The sequence below is a fragment of the Gossypium hirsutum genome, chromosome A05 (genome assembly GCF_007990345.1).
Source record: "Gossypium hirsutum isolate 1008001.06 chromosome A05, Gossypium_hirsutum_v2.1, whole genome shotgun sequence".
Taxonomy (NCBI): domain Eukaryota; kingdom Viridiplantae; phylum Streptophyta; class Magnoliopsida; order Malvales; family Malvaceae; genus Gossypium; species Gossypium hirsutum.
This window is the reverse complement of record NC_053428.1, coordinates 7,420,157-7,439,349: the sequence shown is the minus strand read 5'-3', so window position 1 is coordinate 7,439,349 and position 19,193 is coordinate 7,420,157. Positions and strand designations below refer to the sequence as shown.

The following is a 19,193-nucleotide window of genomic DNA, read 5'->3' as shown; positions in this document are numbered from 1 at the left end:
AAGTGCTTAAATATGTAAAAATATATATTATCTATAAGAGGTAAAAATAATAAAATATTATTATTACTACTTCATATTTTATTGTATTGATTTTCTCACATAGCAAGTTCATTTTTCAAATTGTAAACGAAATTACTAATGTATTTTAAGCATAACAGATTCATAGTAACAATCTCAGAACAAATAAGTGAATAATTTACAAATATGAATAAAAATATTCTTTTTTGGAGATTAACATCAATGAAATTTGATCAATTTACAATGCCATACAGTTTAGAAGAAATTTTTTAGTAGGATAGATATTAAATTTTAATTTTTACAATAATAAAAATATAATTTCACAATTTTACTAGTCAATATATTTATAATTTGTAAAGGATCAAATTAAATTTTTATCATTTTTAGGAGGATTAAAACACAATTTTACCTTTACTAATTTAAAATTTTAAAAGCCTCATCAAAAAATTTTTCATTTTAAGAAAGTCAAGACCCCTGCAACCTATACATGAATTTTAATTTTATACAATTTTATATATGACCATTTTGATTTGATTGAATTTTTAAATTACTAATAAAGTTATCAAATTAACACCATCTTACATTGATATTTTACATACATAAACAACAATACTAATCCAATATGAAAATAAATGTATCTATTCATTTATTTAAATATATACATCTGAATCAAAATCAAAATTTCGTATAAACATATAAATCACAATTTAAATTTCATATGTATAATTGTACTTGATCAAATTATAGACCAAAATTCATATAAAAACATGATATTTAATATTTATCCTTTTGTTCTCGATTTGCTCAAATACATGTTCTAAGAATTGATTTAGTTAAAAGTAGAATGTGCAAGAAATTTTTAAATATATTATTTAAAAGTACGAATTTGGAAAACTAATAAATTGCTTTGATAGAATCAAGAATAAATATATGAATAATTAAAAATATATCACTTATTTAAAAAGGACAAATAAATTTAAAAGGTTAGCTGCAGGATTAAGTATCGTTTTAAGTATTGGAATGAAAAACATCCTATTTGTTGCTACTTAAAAGTAGTGAAAACCCCCGGGGGGGGGGAGAAAGGGAGTCAAGTTGGGACCTTTTTACCAACAAAAGTTGGATCAATTAAATCCTTGTTCTCTATTACATAATATGCAAATCATGCAGGATTGGAGAAATTCAACTAAATTTACTGTAAAGGAAATAGTAATATGGGTTAGAATTTTGATTAAGGAACACTGTTTATTCCCAGACCATGAAATTTAACGCAATTGGAAGATTATGTTAAGAGAACGTTGGTTTATAAAATAACAAAAGTAAATAGAGAGATTCCACCAGCCCAGGTTTGGGATATAAGAGAGAGACTTGAAAAGAATGGCAATCAAATTTCAAAACCATTTGAAAGGCCCAATATTTTTGCTAAATGCATAATCAATCATCTACATTGTCAAAATCAAGAAGCAAACAAAGGGAGGGGAATAATGATAATAGCCTCCCGCGTCCCGACTATACTCCTCTCTCTATACATATTTCACTAATCCAAAATCTTGTTTATGTACTGTCAACTTACACAGGCAACTTTGACCTTAACCTCGATCTCCATTAAAAGACACGCAAGTACCAAAAGCATCAGCAGATCATAATCGACATTTCTAGATGGCACACTTTGATTAGGACAAAAGATACCTTCCAATCACCACTACCAAAAGAATTACATATCCAACAAACCGCACGCTAACTAGTTGCCTCACATTGTCATTTGCTAGAAGTGTTCTCCCCACTCTATATAATCCGGGTCCAGAGCCTGATTTTTGTGCTATGTTTTATCAAGGAAGGTAATCTAAAAATGCTCCCTAATTGTAGATTTTTACTGGCTTCTCAAAAGTGTGTCGGTTCTGCAACCAAGCATGGCAAATTATCAAAATACAGTATCAACTATCTTGGCCTTCCAAAGGCTAGTTGTTTTCAAGGACTTGCATAAAAAGCAGCTAGGTTAATCATAGCCTCAGAGAAAAAGCATATGCAACCAAAGAATATCCTAATCCCTAATGCTAGATGCATACTTAACTGAAATTCTGATGAAACAATATTTTTTTGATAAAAGGCAAATTACCTGATTAATTGCACAAGCTCTTTTAGGAATATTGTCAGAGTGCTCCAACCCAAGATACTGCTCCCAAGCACCGTAAACATCTCTTCTCTGAATTTATGTAAAAAAAAAAAAGAAGGTAAAATAGTAATAAAACTTGAATAATTTTCCAATATCTGTATATAAACTACTGCACACACCTGAAAACGACTAGATACAATATCAGAATCTTGAAGGTACTCTGGCCGACCAAGTGAGAGGAATGCAAACTTCCACTGAAGAAAATAGGTTTCAAATAAATTTAAATAAGAAAGAAAATAGAAAAACTAAAACAAAAGTGAAAAGGAAAAGGAAAAGGAAAAATGGCTACTTAAAATTATATATCAACAGTGTATGTATCCATTGAAGTTCCTAGCATGCATCAATCTATAACTGATTTGCCCCAAGTCAAAAAGAGGAGAAAAGAGAGTAGGGTTAGAGTAAATCAGTGAGCACAAGCCCAATTAGGACAAACCTTGGCAAACTCCTCATCGGGAACTTGCAGCTTCCTCTGTATACGGACTTTTATTTCGGCCAAAGTCTCACCTTCATGAATCACCAAGAAAAAGGGTTCTCCAAAATTCAGAATTTGCTGTCAAAACAAGAGGCAATAGAAGTGGTAAGGAAAACATAATAGTGACCAGGAAACAGGGCAACAGAAAATCAGATATTGGAAACTATAACAAGCTTGTTACCATCTGGTTCTGAGCTGTTTCCTTAGTAAAGTGGTATACATGAATTAGGCGATCATTTGGACCAAGATTTTTCTCTTCCTCTGGTATCTGTAACATTGAGGAAAAAATATCAAAACCAGCACTCAATATCATAGAGAAGGCCATATGTACAAAATGATTCCTTATCACAGCAGATGTGTGAGTTGCATATGCACAGGTGAGAGAGAAGGGGGAGGGGAAGAGCAACTGACCTCTTCTGCTCGTAGTGTCCAGTATTGGTCATTTATATTGTCAATCTTCTCATTGGGTGGGAAAATCTGCAGAAACATGACAGAAACATAAAATATCATGAAACGAAGGCAAGGAAAAATTAACATGTAACAAAGGAAACCCTAAATTAGTATACAAGGAAGAGTAACAAGGCAAGATAGATACAGCAGCATGCAATTCAAGAAACAAAACGGGAAAACTGTTTTTTCAACAAGCAATGTTTAGTTTTAAACCGAAAAGAAAACCATTTCCATTGAAGGATTGAGAACTATGATGTTCAACAATACAGCTAATAGGCATCCAGATCAGCTCAAATCAAATGAACATGTATAAAAGTTCCCTTTGCTCATTATGTAACCGTTAAAAGATGACGCTCACACCTTGTAGATCTTGTTATAGAAAACTTCAAGCAATCTCAATTCTGCATCAGGGTGAGACAACTCCACCTGTTTCAAAATGATGATTCACAGATTTTACTCTCTATTTAGAAATGAACCACAAAAACTTACATTCTTTCAACATGATCATTAAACCAATGAAATGAAAGAAAACTTACTTTTGTCTTAAGATCATTAATCACATCACCAACAGTGCTCTGTTTTGGAAGCCTAATAGTATGGATAACAACCTGGCCTCAGACAGAACAGAGTTTTATTACATTAAAACAAAATTTTAATGTCATTCATTGCAATTCTACAATATGATCATACTCACTTCATCTTTTGTAGCATGATGAAATGCTACCTTCAGCGTTTTCAAACCTTGTAGTTCTGGCAGAGGGATGTCTAATACTTCAAAGTATAAAATATCAGACGTCTGTCAAATAACAAATTCAACAGTTGGTTAGCTTTTAGCCCTTTCATCCTTTTGGCTTCTCAATATGCATTACTAAGGTCAATTGATTATTACCTGATTGTAGTGGAACAGCATGTCAGACAAATGATCCACTCCACGATACTTCATAGGCTGAGGTTTGGGCTGCTGGGAGTAACAGTTGTGTGATGTAAGCCTGATTTTAGTTGGATCATCCAAACCAAGTTGCTGAGCTACTCTTTCAACAACATCATCATAAGTATAAAGCCTTGACCTAAACATTCAAAAGAGAAAGGGGTATAAAGCTTAGATCTTCACATACACATAATGGCACAAATTACAACAGAATAAATCTCCATTTACCAGTTAGTTACTAAAGATATGTCAATACAAAAAATAAAGGTAACTGAAACTTACATCTCCAGACAGAAATCATCTTCCTTGGGTTTTTCCAGAAAACGAAAGTGTACAACCTAACATATAAAAGGAATAAGAAGAAATGCTAATATTACTTTAGCTGGTGAAGCAAAAGAGTTTATTAGAGCATATATGAGTATGACTGAAGGCTTGTATCCTCCAAGACAATGTAAGACTATCCATTGACAATAAATATACCCCAGGCAAGAGTCCAAGATGTTTAGCTGTTGAATTAATGAGCTTAAGACAAAATCCAAAGACAGCATTACTCTAATCAAACCAGCAATGTAAAGGTAACTGGATCAGTCAGCCATTAGCCTTAATGAGCGGTGGTGGTAAATGAAAGGAATACCACAAGTCCTGAAAGGATCCTCTTGGTTAAATGATTCTTATGACTATTAAATTGTTACATAGATATATTGGACAAGATTCTAGTCTAAGAATCATCGGTTTCATTGAGGATTAAGAATGCATACAAAATTCAATTGAGATAACTCGGATTTATTTCCTAAAATTTCAATTAAGCTCCTTTTCTTGAATGAATAAATAGAAATAGTTTATTCACGACCAACATATTATGAAGAATGGGCTTAGATATATAAAGCTTTTCTCCTTTCATTTATTAAAGAAAGAAAAGAAATGTTTATGATTAAAAAAAAATATTTAATAATGAAAACATGAAATGCTATTGTCCATTTACAGAACCCACTTACAGTAGGCACTCAACTGCAGTGAAAAGTAAATCAGAAGCATTTAGAATGACTGTGATTGTAGAAGCATGTCCTTTTATAAACAGGCGAACATGCAACAGCTTGGGTAGCATGTAAAAGCAAGCTAAAGTAATTTCAAGACTATAAAGGTAAAAGCAGCACCATTAGTAGATGCAAAATAATGATAGACCTGCATATGATTTGAAAAGGAGCAAAATGTACATGGCAAAGATTATCATGATTTTTTCCAATTTCTGTTGGAATGAAGATTAATAAAAAGGCTAATAAAAGTGAAAAAGAGGTGCACACATTAATCAACTCAACAAGAGAAACTCCTATCAGCAGTTTCCTTCTCTTGCCTTTAGGTTTTTATATATATAGTAATTCTCTGCATTTTATGTGTGAAATAAGCATATGGAAATTAATTATGTTCTTATATATAATTTTATAGTTTCTTTAAATAGAAAATACTGATCCAAATGTGTTTCTACTATTTTCATTCCCCAAATGCATTTTTCTAAGATTAGAAAGATTGAATTGTTTTCAGATTAAGAAAATGAAGCGCGAGTAATTTACCTACCACACATTATTCAGTTCAAGCAAAACGTTAAAAAGGCAATCATATAAAAAGAAGCAACATGACAGAGAGTTCAATATTCACAGTTCTCATCCAGTGAAAATTGACTGATAAACTCATTGAATAGAAAACAGTAGAGGATGTACCTGGCGATTATGCACGTATTCCAGAAATGAAGGAACATCTGGATAGCGGTACTGATTAGTACTTTCAACAGGGAGAGACTTTTGAAAGCAAACAATGTCACCATCCTCAAGCTGCAGTGAAGATGATAGATGAATATAACACTTTAAAGATCAATACAACTGCTCCAAAATGAAATGCAAGGCATACCTGGCTAGCACGAAACGTGATTTTCTTGTCAATTGGTTCACACATAACACTGGGCTCAAACTTTATTTCCTGGAAATTAAGGCAGAACCAAGGTATTATTTCACATAAAGATGTCAAAAGTCAACCAGGTTCTGCAACAAATTAACCAGATAGCAAATAACATCGTTTCACAGTCCAACCCACACAAATACTGTTATACAGGACAGTGGCGGAGCCACATATAAATTGAGCCCACAAAGAAATAATTAAAAAACATTACTTATAGTTTAAAAGAATTATATAATTGGTGTATTGACCCCACAAAATATTTGAAAATGGTCTTATAAAAAATATGTTTTTGAAAAAAATTTAGGTGACTCTTACTTTCTTTTCAAGCTTTATTGATTGATCTCAAGAAAATTAGGATTGTAGCTTTTCTTGTAATAGATTAGGATTGTTATGTAAGATTTATTTATTTTATTTTTAAGGCTTAGGTTTATTTGTTTTAAATGTTTAACAAGAATAAAAAATATTTTAAAAGAAAGTATACAAGTGAAGTACAGGAAGAAGAACAGGGAAAAAAACATTATGCATTAGTTTATATGACTTTTATAAATGTTTTAATTTTTAAAAAATTGACCCTACAATCCAAATTTCCTGACTCATACAGGGTACTATTAAACAAGTTAACCATCAACAGTTCAAGTGAAAACAGTTTAGAACAGGCCAGATTTATTCCACCTAAAACCAGTAAACGGAAAAGACGTCACATCTAGACCTATACATTGGTCTCAACCATCAGCATAATTAGTATAAATATGTGAAACAGCAAAAGGAAAAAAGAGTAAAATCTTGTGCAGAAAACTCCTCCTCAAATGCATGCATAAAAGAAAGAAATGCCTGGAAGGAGTTTCCTGAGAACTGAAATTGCACTACTGCAAAAGGATATTATTTGATGCGAACCTCGTAAAGATTGATCTCTTCATCAGGAGCATACCCTGCCATTTTGTTTAATCTGGACAAAATTTCTATTGGCTTGCCTGCACTTTTCACGAACAGCCTTCCAACATAGCTAATAGAACAGAAAGATAACCCGCATAAGATTTCACATGATTACGCAAAAGACAAGCACAAATAGACAACATGAGACAACCTACCGAAGCTCTTCTTTCTCAGGATCATAGTGCTTGAAGAAAAGTAAAATATCTTCCTTTGTCTTATATGGTGGAGCAATTGGGCGTAAATCCTGAACAATCATGTTTAAGATCATGATGCAAATAAAAGAAGACCCAAAAATTATAAAGCTAAAGGGGCAAAACTTAAACAAAAGGTCAAATGGCTTTGGCAAGATTCATAACTAGAATTTGACTAAAGAATCTAGTATATAGGCAGTTTCAAACCTCACTAACATGCATTTTCAAGGGCAGATAAGTGATTCTACTGTGTATTGCTTAAAACCTCAAGGTCTATGCCTAACTTCTATATCTTTCTACTCTAACAACAGAATTTTTTGCACTTGGAAATTTTTAGAACACCAAATTAGGCCTAGCTGTCTGGATCTCTTAATTTTAGTTTGGGGGCTAGAACTAGCATCCTTAATGAGGTCAATAACACCACTGGACAGAGAGTTTAAGCATCAAAGAAGAAACATGTTGCTTAAGAAAAGCCAAACCAGACTTAAGAAAAGCCAAACCAGATTACCAGTCCAAGCTCAACTTCCAGGAACAACTTCAGTTCTGCGTTGTGAACCTTATTTGATACCTCCTTCAAGGCTCCAACCTACAGTGAGGAAAGAGACAATTAGGCACATCATTAGATCCTTGTCAAACTAAAGAAAAAGAGCACATCTTCCTTGATCATTCTGTGTTTTTTAAAGGAAACTTACAGATATATAAGTACATGTGTGTCTGGACATGTATATTCATTCAACACACGCATGCATGCACAGAGTGAAAGAGAAAGGCATGCAAAGCAAAGCAGGACAAATGAAGACAGCCAATTAATTAAATCCAATACTACGCTGAACAATGACTGAAGCTAAATCTAGAAACCAATACTCCTCAAACAAGACTTTTGAACCAGCGTATAACAATTTATGTTGAGGAATATTACAGATTGTGTTTCCTCCAAAGGTATCAATGGTCGGTTTGGACGGTAGGTATGGTTTTGACGCTTGGCCCACAACCAGAATCGCTGAAATTGCACTGGTATGCCAAACTCTCTAGCAACCTCTTCCTGCATATGGAAACATGGTAAATCATGAACAAAATCATAACATGGACAACCAATGTATCATAAAAAACAAGAACGAGAAGATAACTTAGAGATTTTAACTTGAAATGGTTAATGAAACAGCATTAAAAAGGTAGAAATCAAAAGGAAAACAGGAAAAGGAGAGTATCAATTTAGTGAAGAAACCAATAATTCCCCGAAAAAACTATAACCATTAAACACACAAGAAGACAATATTTTCGTCTCTTCTGTCATACCTTAAACACATTGAAAGGCATCTGCTTCTGAATATGAAAACTCCTGACTTTATCATGATCCACAAGATCAAAACATATATCTTTCCCAATCTGCTCTGCAAGATCATCATCTCGAGCAACCTAGAACAATCATATAGCTGTAAGAAATATAGTCAATAATGACCAAACCATTATCTAAATTAATGACACATAACACCTTTATAATAGTGTAAAGGTGTGCCTCTGCCTTCTCTTTCTTTTTATGCTCTTTCTCTTCTTGTTCTTTCTTCAATCTCTCCTGAGGAAAGTTATCAGACATTTCATATTAGATTGTTAGGAAGTGATCTCAAATAATGAATTCGAGATACAAGTATTATTCTAAGGCAAAATAGACAACTCAAGCTTGCTTGAGATCAGCTTGGTAAGAGGCTCATATGCAATTGCTCTTGATAAAAAAAATCCAAGACAGTCATATTGAAGCACATTGATTTCCTCAAGCCAAGCTTGAGAAGAAAGCAATTCTATTCAATACGTTGATCTACTCTTAGTTAACAAACTAGTTGAAATTGGATTACTCGATGACCTTTAGGACCATTGCTGCCATAAAACTGATGCTCAACCATAGTTGGGAACTTGCTAATTTTTCAATCCTAGCTCCCTGCCTACCTCAATCATTTGATTCAGCCTCATTTGGAGCAGTAAATAGATAAACAGTAGCATCTTACCCTAAGATGTTCTGCGATATCCTTCTCATCCACATTACATATTATCTTGTCTTTGTCGCTTTCACGTATATACACCAGCATGTATGCATTTGAATATTTGGTAAATTTAAAAGGAGTATTATTGAACCCTGGGTTTGTCTGCGGTAACTGTCACATCATAAGGAAATATTATTAAAATCATAACCTTGAAGATACATATAACTTCAAGAAGAAAGGCTGAATACAAAAAATTCTAAAGAAACTGTTCAACAAAAAGTACCTCTTCCCCACCATACTGCTCCTCTAATGCCTTTTTCAAATCTTCTTTGGTTACTCTTTCATCATCAAATTTATACCTAAAAATTACACAAGTTGAATAAAGTAACTATATGAAAGAAGTAATACTTTCACCACTCCAGGTACCTAAATGTACCTGGCATATGCAAGCTGTAAATACAGTACCCTTAATGCAATCAGCATTGGCTAATTTAATAAGCATCCAGCAGCCTAAGGATTTAACAGTTCATTCTTTTTTTTTTTCAACAATAACTTATTAAAAATCTATTTGGGACTTCTTTTTGTGGCTTAGAAGAAACTTTATGCATCTTGACTGAAGCAATTGGTATGTGATTAGCACCAAATCTATCAATTGTTTGTCCACCAAAAAGACTTAAAAACATCATAAAAAATTGGCCAGGTGTACGCTTTGCCAATCAAGGCTGCATGTATATTTTTAGTCATTTATTAAACTTCAAAAGGAAAAATCCTGCTAAAATTATCTTAAAACTCTCGATGAACAAGCATACAAACACACCCGGAGATGCTTCAGAGGATGATCCATACCACTGATCAGAAAGAGTCGGCCTGATATATGCATAATAATGTCCACCATGCACTCCACCACTATGAACAAGGACACTGTAAGCAAACTCATAGATGTGAGTACCAGACACTAATATAAGCGTCGAAGAACCATAAAGTAGTATTTTCTGCCCATTAAATTGTGCATCAGCAACTTCAAACAGTGTCCATATACTATCTTTCTTAATATCACTATAGAACCCTGATAAAAGGTTTGTTGAGTATTATCACTACGGAGTCCATATACCATCTTTCTTAATATCACAATCTAGCTAATGACTATCAGAAAATTGAAAGAAAGAACGGGGGCAGGATACATGCTTAATGTTGTAGGTACCTGTGAAGTGTGTAAAGATTCCGAACACTCCTATCAGCTTCTGGTGATAAGTATTTTCCATCATCTCGATCAAGGTCAAGTTGCAAAGGGAACTCATAGCGGTCATTAATCTGCAAAATTAGTAGAATTAGTGGAAAGTTTCAGTTTTTACCATTTGAAGACACACACAGCCACACACTTAATAACCATTAGCACAAATATACAAAAAATGATACCTTCAGATTACAGAACTTGCAAGTATGTCACATCAAGATCAGAAATGTCACCATAGGTTGATCAAGACATCAAAAAAGTCATGAATGACGGTACCACATCACTACCAGCCATATGATTTACGGTAAACTGAAACAATGTTAGCATCTTATCGTTTCAGTTTTGTACAGGTTTAGACCAGTCATACCAGCCCGTATTAGTCTGTACAAGATTTTTTTTTTCTTTTAATTTCACTTATTAGATTTATCTCCCAAATTCTTCTTTTTGTTAAGTTTATTCAAAAAAGTTCATAATTAAATTTAGAAATAGAATATGTTCGTTGGAATAGGCATTGACCTAGTTAACAATAATTTACTATATTTTGTAATAATTTATATTTATTTGATGCTTAAACATTTTGGATATAAAAAATTTTACATATATATATAAGTGCATGTAATGGAGGTAATTTGCATGTGTATATAATATATTTCATTAAGGAATTTGGGAATAGGTTATTTATACTTAAAAATTTACTTGAAAAATGTCAATAAACCCAAAACAATAAGTTTAAATACAGCAATAGCGCTATGTACCAATATCAGTCAAAAAAGTATGCCCAATAGTAAGGTACTGATTATCTCAATCCACAAATAAAAAGAACATATAAAAAAAGAAAAAAGAAGAAGAAGAAGCAAACTACTTGATTTGTTATTGTTTACTACACCAACCTATAGGCAGGTATGACTAGTAAGATCAGTATAGAAATGGAAACTGCATGATCCTGGTATCATTTTCATTCACCATAAAACCAGAACGATACCAATTACACTGGTTTGGACACCCCCACCCTCACCAAAAGTAATTCACTTCAAAGTTAAAACCATATCATAACATGACAATCAATTTTAGAGCTCAAGATATCGGTTATTATTTGCAACAGTTGTTTAGGTATAGTAAAACCAGAACATAGAACTAATGGATTCTATACTTCTGCAAAAAGGAAATGATCTAAATGTATCTGAAAATGCATTAAGCCCTGATAATGGAGGCTCCTGGTCTACAGATGAAGCATAGATTAAATAGAATCATGTAAATCTAAGGGGTTATAACTACTGACCTTAACCATAGTATCTCGCATAAAATCATATTCAAAACGTTTAAGCTGAATTTGAAGGACTGGAGGGAAATCAATGAACAACACACCCTTCTTAGCATCCTGAAATAACATAATCCAAAATCAAAATGTAGTCATTTAAATGGGAAAAGATTTAACATGTAATCAGATATAATGCACGAACACCATACCAGAAACAAATTAATGCTTAAGCCAACAAACACTGCTAAAGCCATTTAGATATTGCAAAACACAACATTTTGTTACAATAAGCAACTAAACATTTTGTCCATGCTGGCCAAATAACAGCCTCTGGTGCAGCTCTTGCACTGATGAACACTGCTCTAACTGAAGGCAAAGTTGCTAGTAATCAAGTTATTTCTAGTGCATGCACAAACCATTCTACTGGTATTTTTTTAGAAGCTTACAATAGAAGATTACCTGCAATCCATATTGCTCAGCCTGATATTTATTATCACCTTCAAGCCGTTCAACTTCAACATACTTGTCAAAAGAAGCATATACATCTCGACAGCCTTTAACATCAAGCTGTAGGTCTGGTATAGGCAAAAAAAATTAGCATCATTTGGCGAACAAGACTCATCAAACCCAACCAGTCATTTCAGAAACAAATACCATAAAATGATTCCTTCCTTGTAGATTTATAATCCACATTAATGCACTCAATGTAGTTCATATGATGCCCTTCAAACAACTGTTGTATGGTGCCCTCCACAACAGTACCCTGGTGGCATAAGAGAAGTAATCAAAACTTTGACTTTGGTTTCACATTAGAATAAGCTTGGAATGAAAAATTATTGAAGCTTTCACCTTCATTTTATCTTCAAGTTTTTCACATAGAACTCTATTAAGTTCTTGAACATCATGCTGCATGAAAGAATCATATGTGTCCCATCCAAAAGATTTGGTCAGCTCTTTTGTTGCAACACTACTGTCACTGTACTGGAGTTTGTAAAATAAACTCTGCAGAGCAAGAGGGATACTTCCAGATGGCATATCGTTTTCAGTTGTAGGCATATGATAAACTGCCTGAAATGTAACATCCAAGGCATTAGCAATACAAAATTAAAAACTTGTCAGTTCAACAAAATATAGAGCATGAGTCCTTACCTTCCTGAAGTAAGGAATATGATACAGGGTTTGGAGCAGAGAGTTCATGTAACATGTTGCTCCTTGATTCTTAAGTCCAACATAACCAGTTTCCTTCTTTGAGTCATATGCCCAGTAATCCACAATTTTGCGGACAACGACCTCTGCTTCAACAACCAAAGTGTCATTCACAAGATACCCTCTGCAAGGATCATATAGCTCACCAAGGGGCATAAAGGATGTAAAACCCCAATCAATTTCTCTTGCATTAAACTGGTGTTGTGTGTCTGCAAGATGAAAATCAGATATGTGCAAATTTAATAAGCTTAACATTATTCCATACAATGTTATGACAAAATCTGCAACAGAGTAATTGTGAAAAGTGAGACCACATCACCAGCAACCACACCTAGTGAGCCACATATAGATTTTAAAATTAAAAAATAATAAGTATTGAACATTGTCAGCAGCTATACATACAAAGAAAGCATTGTGCTCACAACGACATAAAGGGACTTTTACCAAAGATCAAGATCCAAATACACCATGCTCAGATTATCTTATAAATTTAAAAAACAACTTACAACCAGCCAAAAGTAATCATCAGTGATGTCAAGGCGAGTGCTAGGCACTAAGGTGCAGCGCAAAAAGCCATTACAGCTTCAGGCACCTCAAGGTGAGGCGACTTCAATCAGGCGGGCGCCAGATGAGCTTTTCGGGCACCTTTGTTGCAAAGCCATGCACAAAAAAAGCGCACTTCACTAAAGAGCCATTCCATTCTCCTCTTTATTGTTTTCTTTTTATTATTTTGACTTTTAAAAGAAAATTATAATACATTTTTTTTCATTAATTATTGACCTAATTATATTATATAAAAACCTAGTTAACTCTTGAAACTTTTCAATACAAGTAAATTATTAAACTTAAACTATTGAACAATGTTTTGAATTTATAAATTGAACTATATTAAAATTTATCCTTTTTTTACTTATTAATTACATGTATTAGTTACATATGTTTTTATATACATTTTACATATATTTATATTTATATGCTTGCGCTTTGGTTTACTCAGGCTGTTTTTGCGCCTTGCGCCTCAGGCTATATAGAGGTCCTAGTGCCTCGAGTGAGCTTGGTGCCCTTGGCAACATTGGTAATCATGTCTCTTAATCATTGAAACTGATAATGATATCAAGAAATCCAGGTTGAAACATAGAGAACCATAAACAGTTCATATGGCCATGTTTCTTTCTCGTAAGATGAGTAATCAGATATGGCCTGCCTTTAATTGCATCAAACCCGTATTAATCTGTGCAAAGGGTAAAAAGAGCATACACTTCGACATGGTAGAACAAAATCACCAATAAGTAATGTTCTTGTATTGACCAAATCAAAAACAAAACTGACGCTCATGCAACTTCCTATACAATATCAAATCATCATTTTTCTCCAACCATGTTACAAGCTATCTAAATCCAGCAACAAACTTTGTATCCACTTTAACACCCAAAAAAAAATTCTAAACAGTAAGTGTATAGATGGTATGCTAAAAAGGAAATACCTTTTCTGATTGAATATTTACTATGAATTTGATTAACTACAGCCAAGCTGAACTGCGCATATCTACTCCACCCATAGGGTAAACTTGCTGAGTCAGCAACATCCAGATACATGGACAAATGATCCACATTGTTACCCTTTGGAAATATCAGTATTCGCCTAGGCAATTCAAACCAAAAATATCAATCCTCAGCTTATATAGCCAATAAAAGAAAATCATGAAAGAAAAAATGGAAGTAAGTACTCTCAGCAAGAGTAAGCAATATACCATTTATAACCACCAACTACAAAAACATCTGAATAATGCTTCTTGGTGTTTAATCTAGAGAAATTATCAATCTTCCAAGTGAATCTTGACGAAGGAGGATCCTCCACTTTTTGATTTTCCACTGTATTTGCGTTCTCAGCTTGTGATACAACTAAAAATTGAGACATAAAATCACAAGAATCACAATCAAATCAAACTTTTTTTTGTCAGTGATACCCCTGAGAAACAAGTACAACCTTTTTGGGAACTAACATTGACGTAAGCTATATTCAAATAAGTAAAATTCTGATATTATTTTATTTTCTAAAAAAAGGTACCTTCCATGGGCTGATGATTGTCGGTCAAATCAGAGTGTGGCACGAGCATTTCCTCGTCTTCCTGTTGCTGGAAAAAAGAGAAACACGGAAATTTCCAAAAATAACTAAATTGGAAGAAGTCGAATCCATAAGAAATCAAAATTTAAGATAAAACCAAAACAAACAAACAAACAAAAATACTAAGAAAAACTCCAAAGGCATAAATTATTCAAGGAAAAAAGATTCAAAAGAATACAAAGTAAATGAAGAAAGTACATCGATGGGTGCAGGAGTCATGACAGTCATGGATATGAAATCGAGAGGTAAATTAGAAAGTTGGGAAAATAAGATAAGATTTTCTTTGTCTTTTGTGGGTTTAATTTTATTAAGTGATTTTATTACTGTGAAGAAAAGCTATCAGAGAGAGATCACCAGAAGGTGGTCGAGACGAAGAAAGAAAGGTCCGTCGATGGTCTTTATTTGGGAAATGTGGTATTTTTCGGGATTTTATTAATTTTCTGTACTTTCCACTGTTTAGTTTTTTTATTATAAATTTACTTACTAAATTTTTAGAATTTGTATGATAACTTTTTCAGGTATTTAACTCTTTCCCCGGTTATAAATTACTTTATTTATCAGTAAAGTTACCTGGTATTAAGTGACTATTTCTTGTTTTACGAATCGTTTGTTTTTTTAGAGAGATTTTCATGTTTTAAGTATTGCTTTTATATATCAACAATTATTTAATTTCTTGTAATACTTTTTATGTTTTAGGTGAGCATTCATGTATTAAGTCATTTTTTAGATAACTTTTATGGTTTATATAACACAATCATTGTCAAGTAATCTTTTTCCATATTTCATAAATTATTTAAATAACATTTTTAATATAATTCTTTTGTGTTTTAAGAATTATTATATTTTTAAAAAAATATTTTCACATTTTAGTATATATGAGTAACTATTTCATGTCTTAAGAATTGCTTTCTTGGATGTGATTTCATGTTTTAAATAATATTTTGTCTGTTAATTGATTCTTCCATGTTTTATGAATTACATTATCTTTTGAATCTTTTTTATATTTTATGTTATTAATTTCAAGTTAATTTCTTTGAATTTTTTCACCTTTTATGAATTACGAAATACTAAGAATTTTTTTTTATATTTTAAGTTTTTTTATTACGAAATACTTTATTTCCTAAAAACAATTTTCAAGTAATTTTTCGTATTTTACCAATTACTTTATTTATTAAAAAAACATGAAAACGTTTTAAGTAACAATTTTAGATTAGTAGTGGTGTTTTCATATACAACAAATTAACTTGATTACTTAATATTTTAAACACACACTTTTTTTTACACTCTCAACGGCTTAGATATTTAGTGTCATTATATTAATCCCTAGAAAACTCTCACAATGATCATTTATCGTGAACCAACTTGTCAACTAAAAATATTTTATTAGGAATCTCTAATTTAACAATCTATGCAATAAATGGCACAGCTCATTAGCTAGCACAATAAAAAAATGATGATATTACAATAAAATAACTTGGGACACATGTAAGACCAAACAAAATGTATCGTAACAACAATCAACCTACATTAACAATGCCTACTCAATGTTTAACCTCCAACTTATCGATATGACTCATCATGTAATAGTATAAAACAATGGAACCACCGTATAAGCACAATAGCATAAGAGAGAAGGGGGTTGAGCCATTAACCTTCACTCCTCGCCTTTCTCCTCCTCCTTCACCTTAGCATTATTTCTTGATAGCTTTTTGCCCTATATGGTTGGAATTACCTCAATCCAACTAACTCTCGTTTCTTGTTAATATTTGGTATCAACAATGTTATTTTTTGTTTAGTGATTTTTTAATTGATGGTAATCTCATTGAAGGAGGCTTTTTATAGAATTTTCCAATTCTTTCTTTGACATTTGCACATAATTATTCGATTATGACATATTATTATTATTTAAAATTAAATAATTATTTTTATAACATTAATAAATGTTATCGAATTTTATAACTAAACGATTTAATTTTATCAAAATATTCAGTTGATGGATTAATTTGTTAAATAGAGAAAAGTTAAAATATTATGAAGTTTATGTTAATGAATTTAATTTGTTTATTTTTATTAAAACAAATTACCAATGAATTAATTTAAGTAAATAAAGAATGATTTAAAATTCCCATAGCATATTAGCCATTGTTACTACATTGGTCCTTGAAATACTTATGATTTTCAAATTGGTCATTAAAGTACTTTTATAGTAAAAATAGTACCATATATTTGTTGCCATTACATGTTTTAGCCTCAAATGTATGTCTTTATACGAAAATTGATAGAAATTTTGTTTAGTTTTGTGTTAAATTTTTAAAATCAAGATAAGTTTATCGTAACGTATAAGTGTAAATGGCTAAATTTATTATTATGTCATATTTAAAACATCTATGTAAACTAAGATATCCCCGTGTTTGTTTTATGATTTATGAAGACTAATCATTTCAAGTTTTATAATTACACTTTCTAACAATGTCGTCTTCATAACTTGAACCAGAACTCTCCCTTTAGGGTGTAACAAGACTTACTATTATATCCAATACTTGTTGGTCTTCCATCACAAAGTTAATGATACTCCACAAAATTGGATAAAAAAAAGACAAATACTATCTGTTGGATAATCATTTTATAACATTTTATAGTTAAATATTGTTGGATGGTATGTGATGTAGTTTACTCTATCTTTTATCATTTTATTTATTTTTAGAATTAAAAAATTATATCATTCTAAAAACTTTACCTTTTTCCTAAGGTGGTAAATAAAATATCAATAACGTTAATTACATATAAATTTTATAGGTAAAAGTATCAAGGAAATCCCTATACTTAGAGGTAATTTGCATTTTGGTCCCTCTATAAAAAGAATGAGTAAATTAGCCATTCTGTTAAATTTTATCTGTTAAATAATGACATAGAATGTTAATTTAAATGATTAGTTATTAATTTAGTCCTTAAATTATAACTAAAATATATTATTTATTTTTTAAAAAACTTTTTTCTTAACAAATTTCTAATTTTTTAAAAAAATGTTAAAAAATATATAAATGATTAAAAATATATTTAAAATATTAAAAATTATGGTAAAATAAAATCAAGCTCAAATATATTAAAGCCAAAACTTAAAGCTCCAAAATCCATAATTTTATATAAAAAAATAGAAAATGTGAAAATGAGTAAATCAAATTTTATAACGATGATTATATACCAACAATAGATACAAAAACATAGAAAATGTGAAAATAAGTATTCACTGAAGTAGAAGAAAGTAAACATTAAATATATTTTTTATGTACATTTTAGTTGGAAACATGAACGATAAAAGATGAAATTGAACAATAACGAAAGCATGAGAAATTTGAAAGTGAGTAATCAAAATATTTAGTTGATTTTTTTTTTAACATTAATAATTTTTTGAATTGTTGTCAAGAAAAAAAAATGATATTTTAGCTATAATTTAGGAACAAAATTAGTAATTAATCATTTAAATTAATGTTTCACGTCATCATTTAACTGATACACTAATTTGCAAGTTTTGAAATGTATAAGGGTTAATTTATCAATTTTTTTGATATAAAGGCCAAAATGCATTACTTCCCTAAATACAGGGACTTCTTTGATAGTTTTACCAAATTTATACTATTATCAAAATCATTGATGGAATTAGTGTTGGCTATAAGCCAAGTCCAAACTCAGCTAGTAACTTAAAAAACTCATATTTACAAAGCAAGAACTATTAGCACGAGGGTTATTTTATTTTATATATATAAAATTTATGGTTCTACCTAATATATATATACATATATATAATACGAACTTAAAACACGATAGCCAAATTCTTATTTATTTTTTAGTATCATATTTTTATAAATATATTTATTCCATAAAAAATTTAACGTGTCATAAATTGGTATATAAATGCATAAGTTTAGTGAAACATTTGAACTAAATAATACTATTAATAATATCACTAATTTTATAAATTTAAATAAAAATTTCATTACTATAAAAAGCTACGAGTTTATTAAAATATTTGGTTAACTGATTTTTTATGATAAGAAAAATATATTATACTTATAAAAAAATTATAATTATGTTAAAACACTTTTATTAAATAAATTTACATCATAACACATAAAAATATTGAAATTTATTTAGAATAAAATTATTTTATTTAGTAAATTATAAGACTTAAGTATATTAAATCATACAGTACGTAGCATAAGAAATTAGTGAGTAAAAATGGATAAATAAATATTAGTTAACGGAGAAATATTAGTTCATATAGT

At 31.1% G+C, this 19,193-nt stretch overlaps 1 protein-coding gene across 1 annotated transcript; it reads right to left on the bottom strand.

The window, feature by feature from the left end:
* Nucleotides 1-1,383: 1,383 nt before the first annotated feature.
* Nucleotides 1,384-15,414, bottom strand: LOC107959238 (ubiquitin C-terminal hydrolase 12). The gene is made up of 32 exons (XM_016895244.2): nt 15,109-15,414; nt 14,854-14,920; nt 14,537-14,687; nt 14,270-14,427; nt 12,730-12,995; nt 12,430-12,648; nt 12,235-12,343; nt 12,040-12,155; nt 11,602-11,700; nt 10,290-10,399; nt 9,935-10,009; nt 9,372-9,447; nt 9,113-9,259; nt 8,605-8,685; nt 8,409-8,528; nt 8,032-8,154; nt 7,621-7,698; nt 7,077-7,165; nt 6,883-6,991; nt 5,941-6,009; nt 5,754-5,864; nt 4,321-4,376; nt 4,000-4,177; nt 3,805-3,906; nt 3,647-3,718; nt 3,471-3,536; nt 3,072-3,137; nt 2,842-2,928; nt 2,622-2,738; nt 2,308-2,382; nt 2,132-2,218; nt 1,384-1,913 (listed from the first exon to the last, which is right to left on the bottom strand). The coding sequence occupies exons 1-32, from the start codon at nt 15,136-15,138 to the stop codon at nt 1,872-1,874; spliced, it is 3,351 nt and encodes a 1,116-aa protein (XP_016750733.2). The 5' UTR covers nt 15,139-15,414; the 3' UTR covers nt 1,384-1,871.
* Between the last annotated feature and the right edge of the window lie 3,779 nt (nt 15,415-19,193).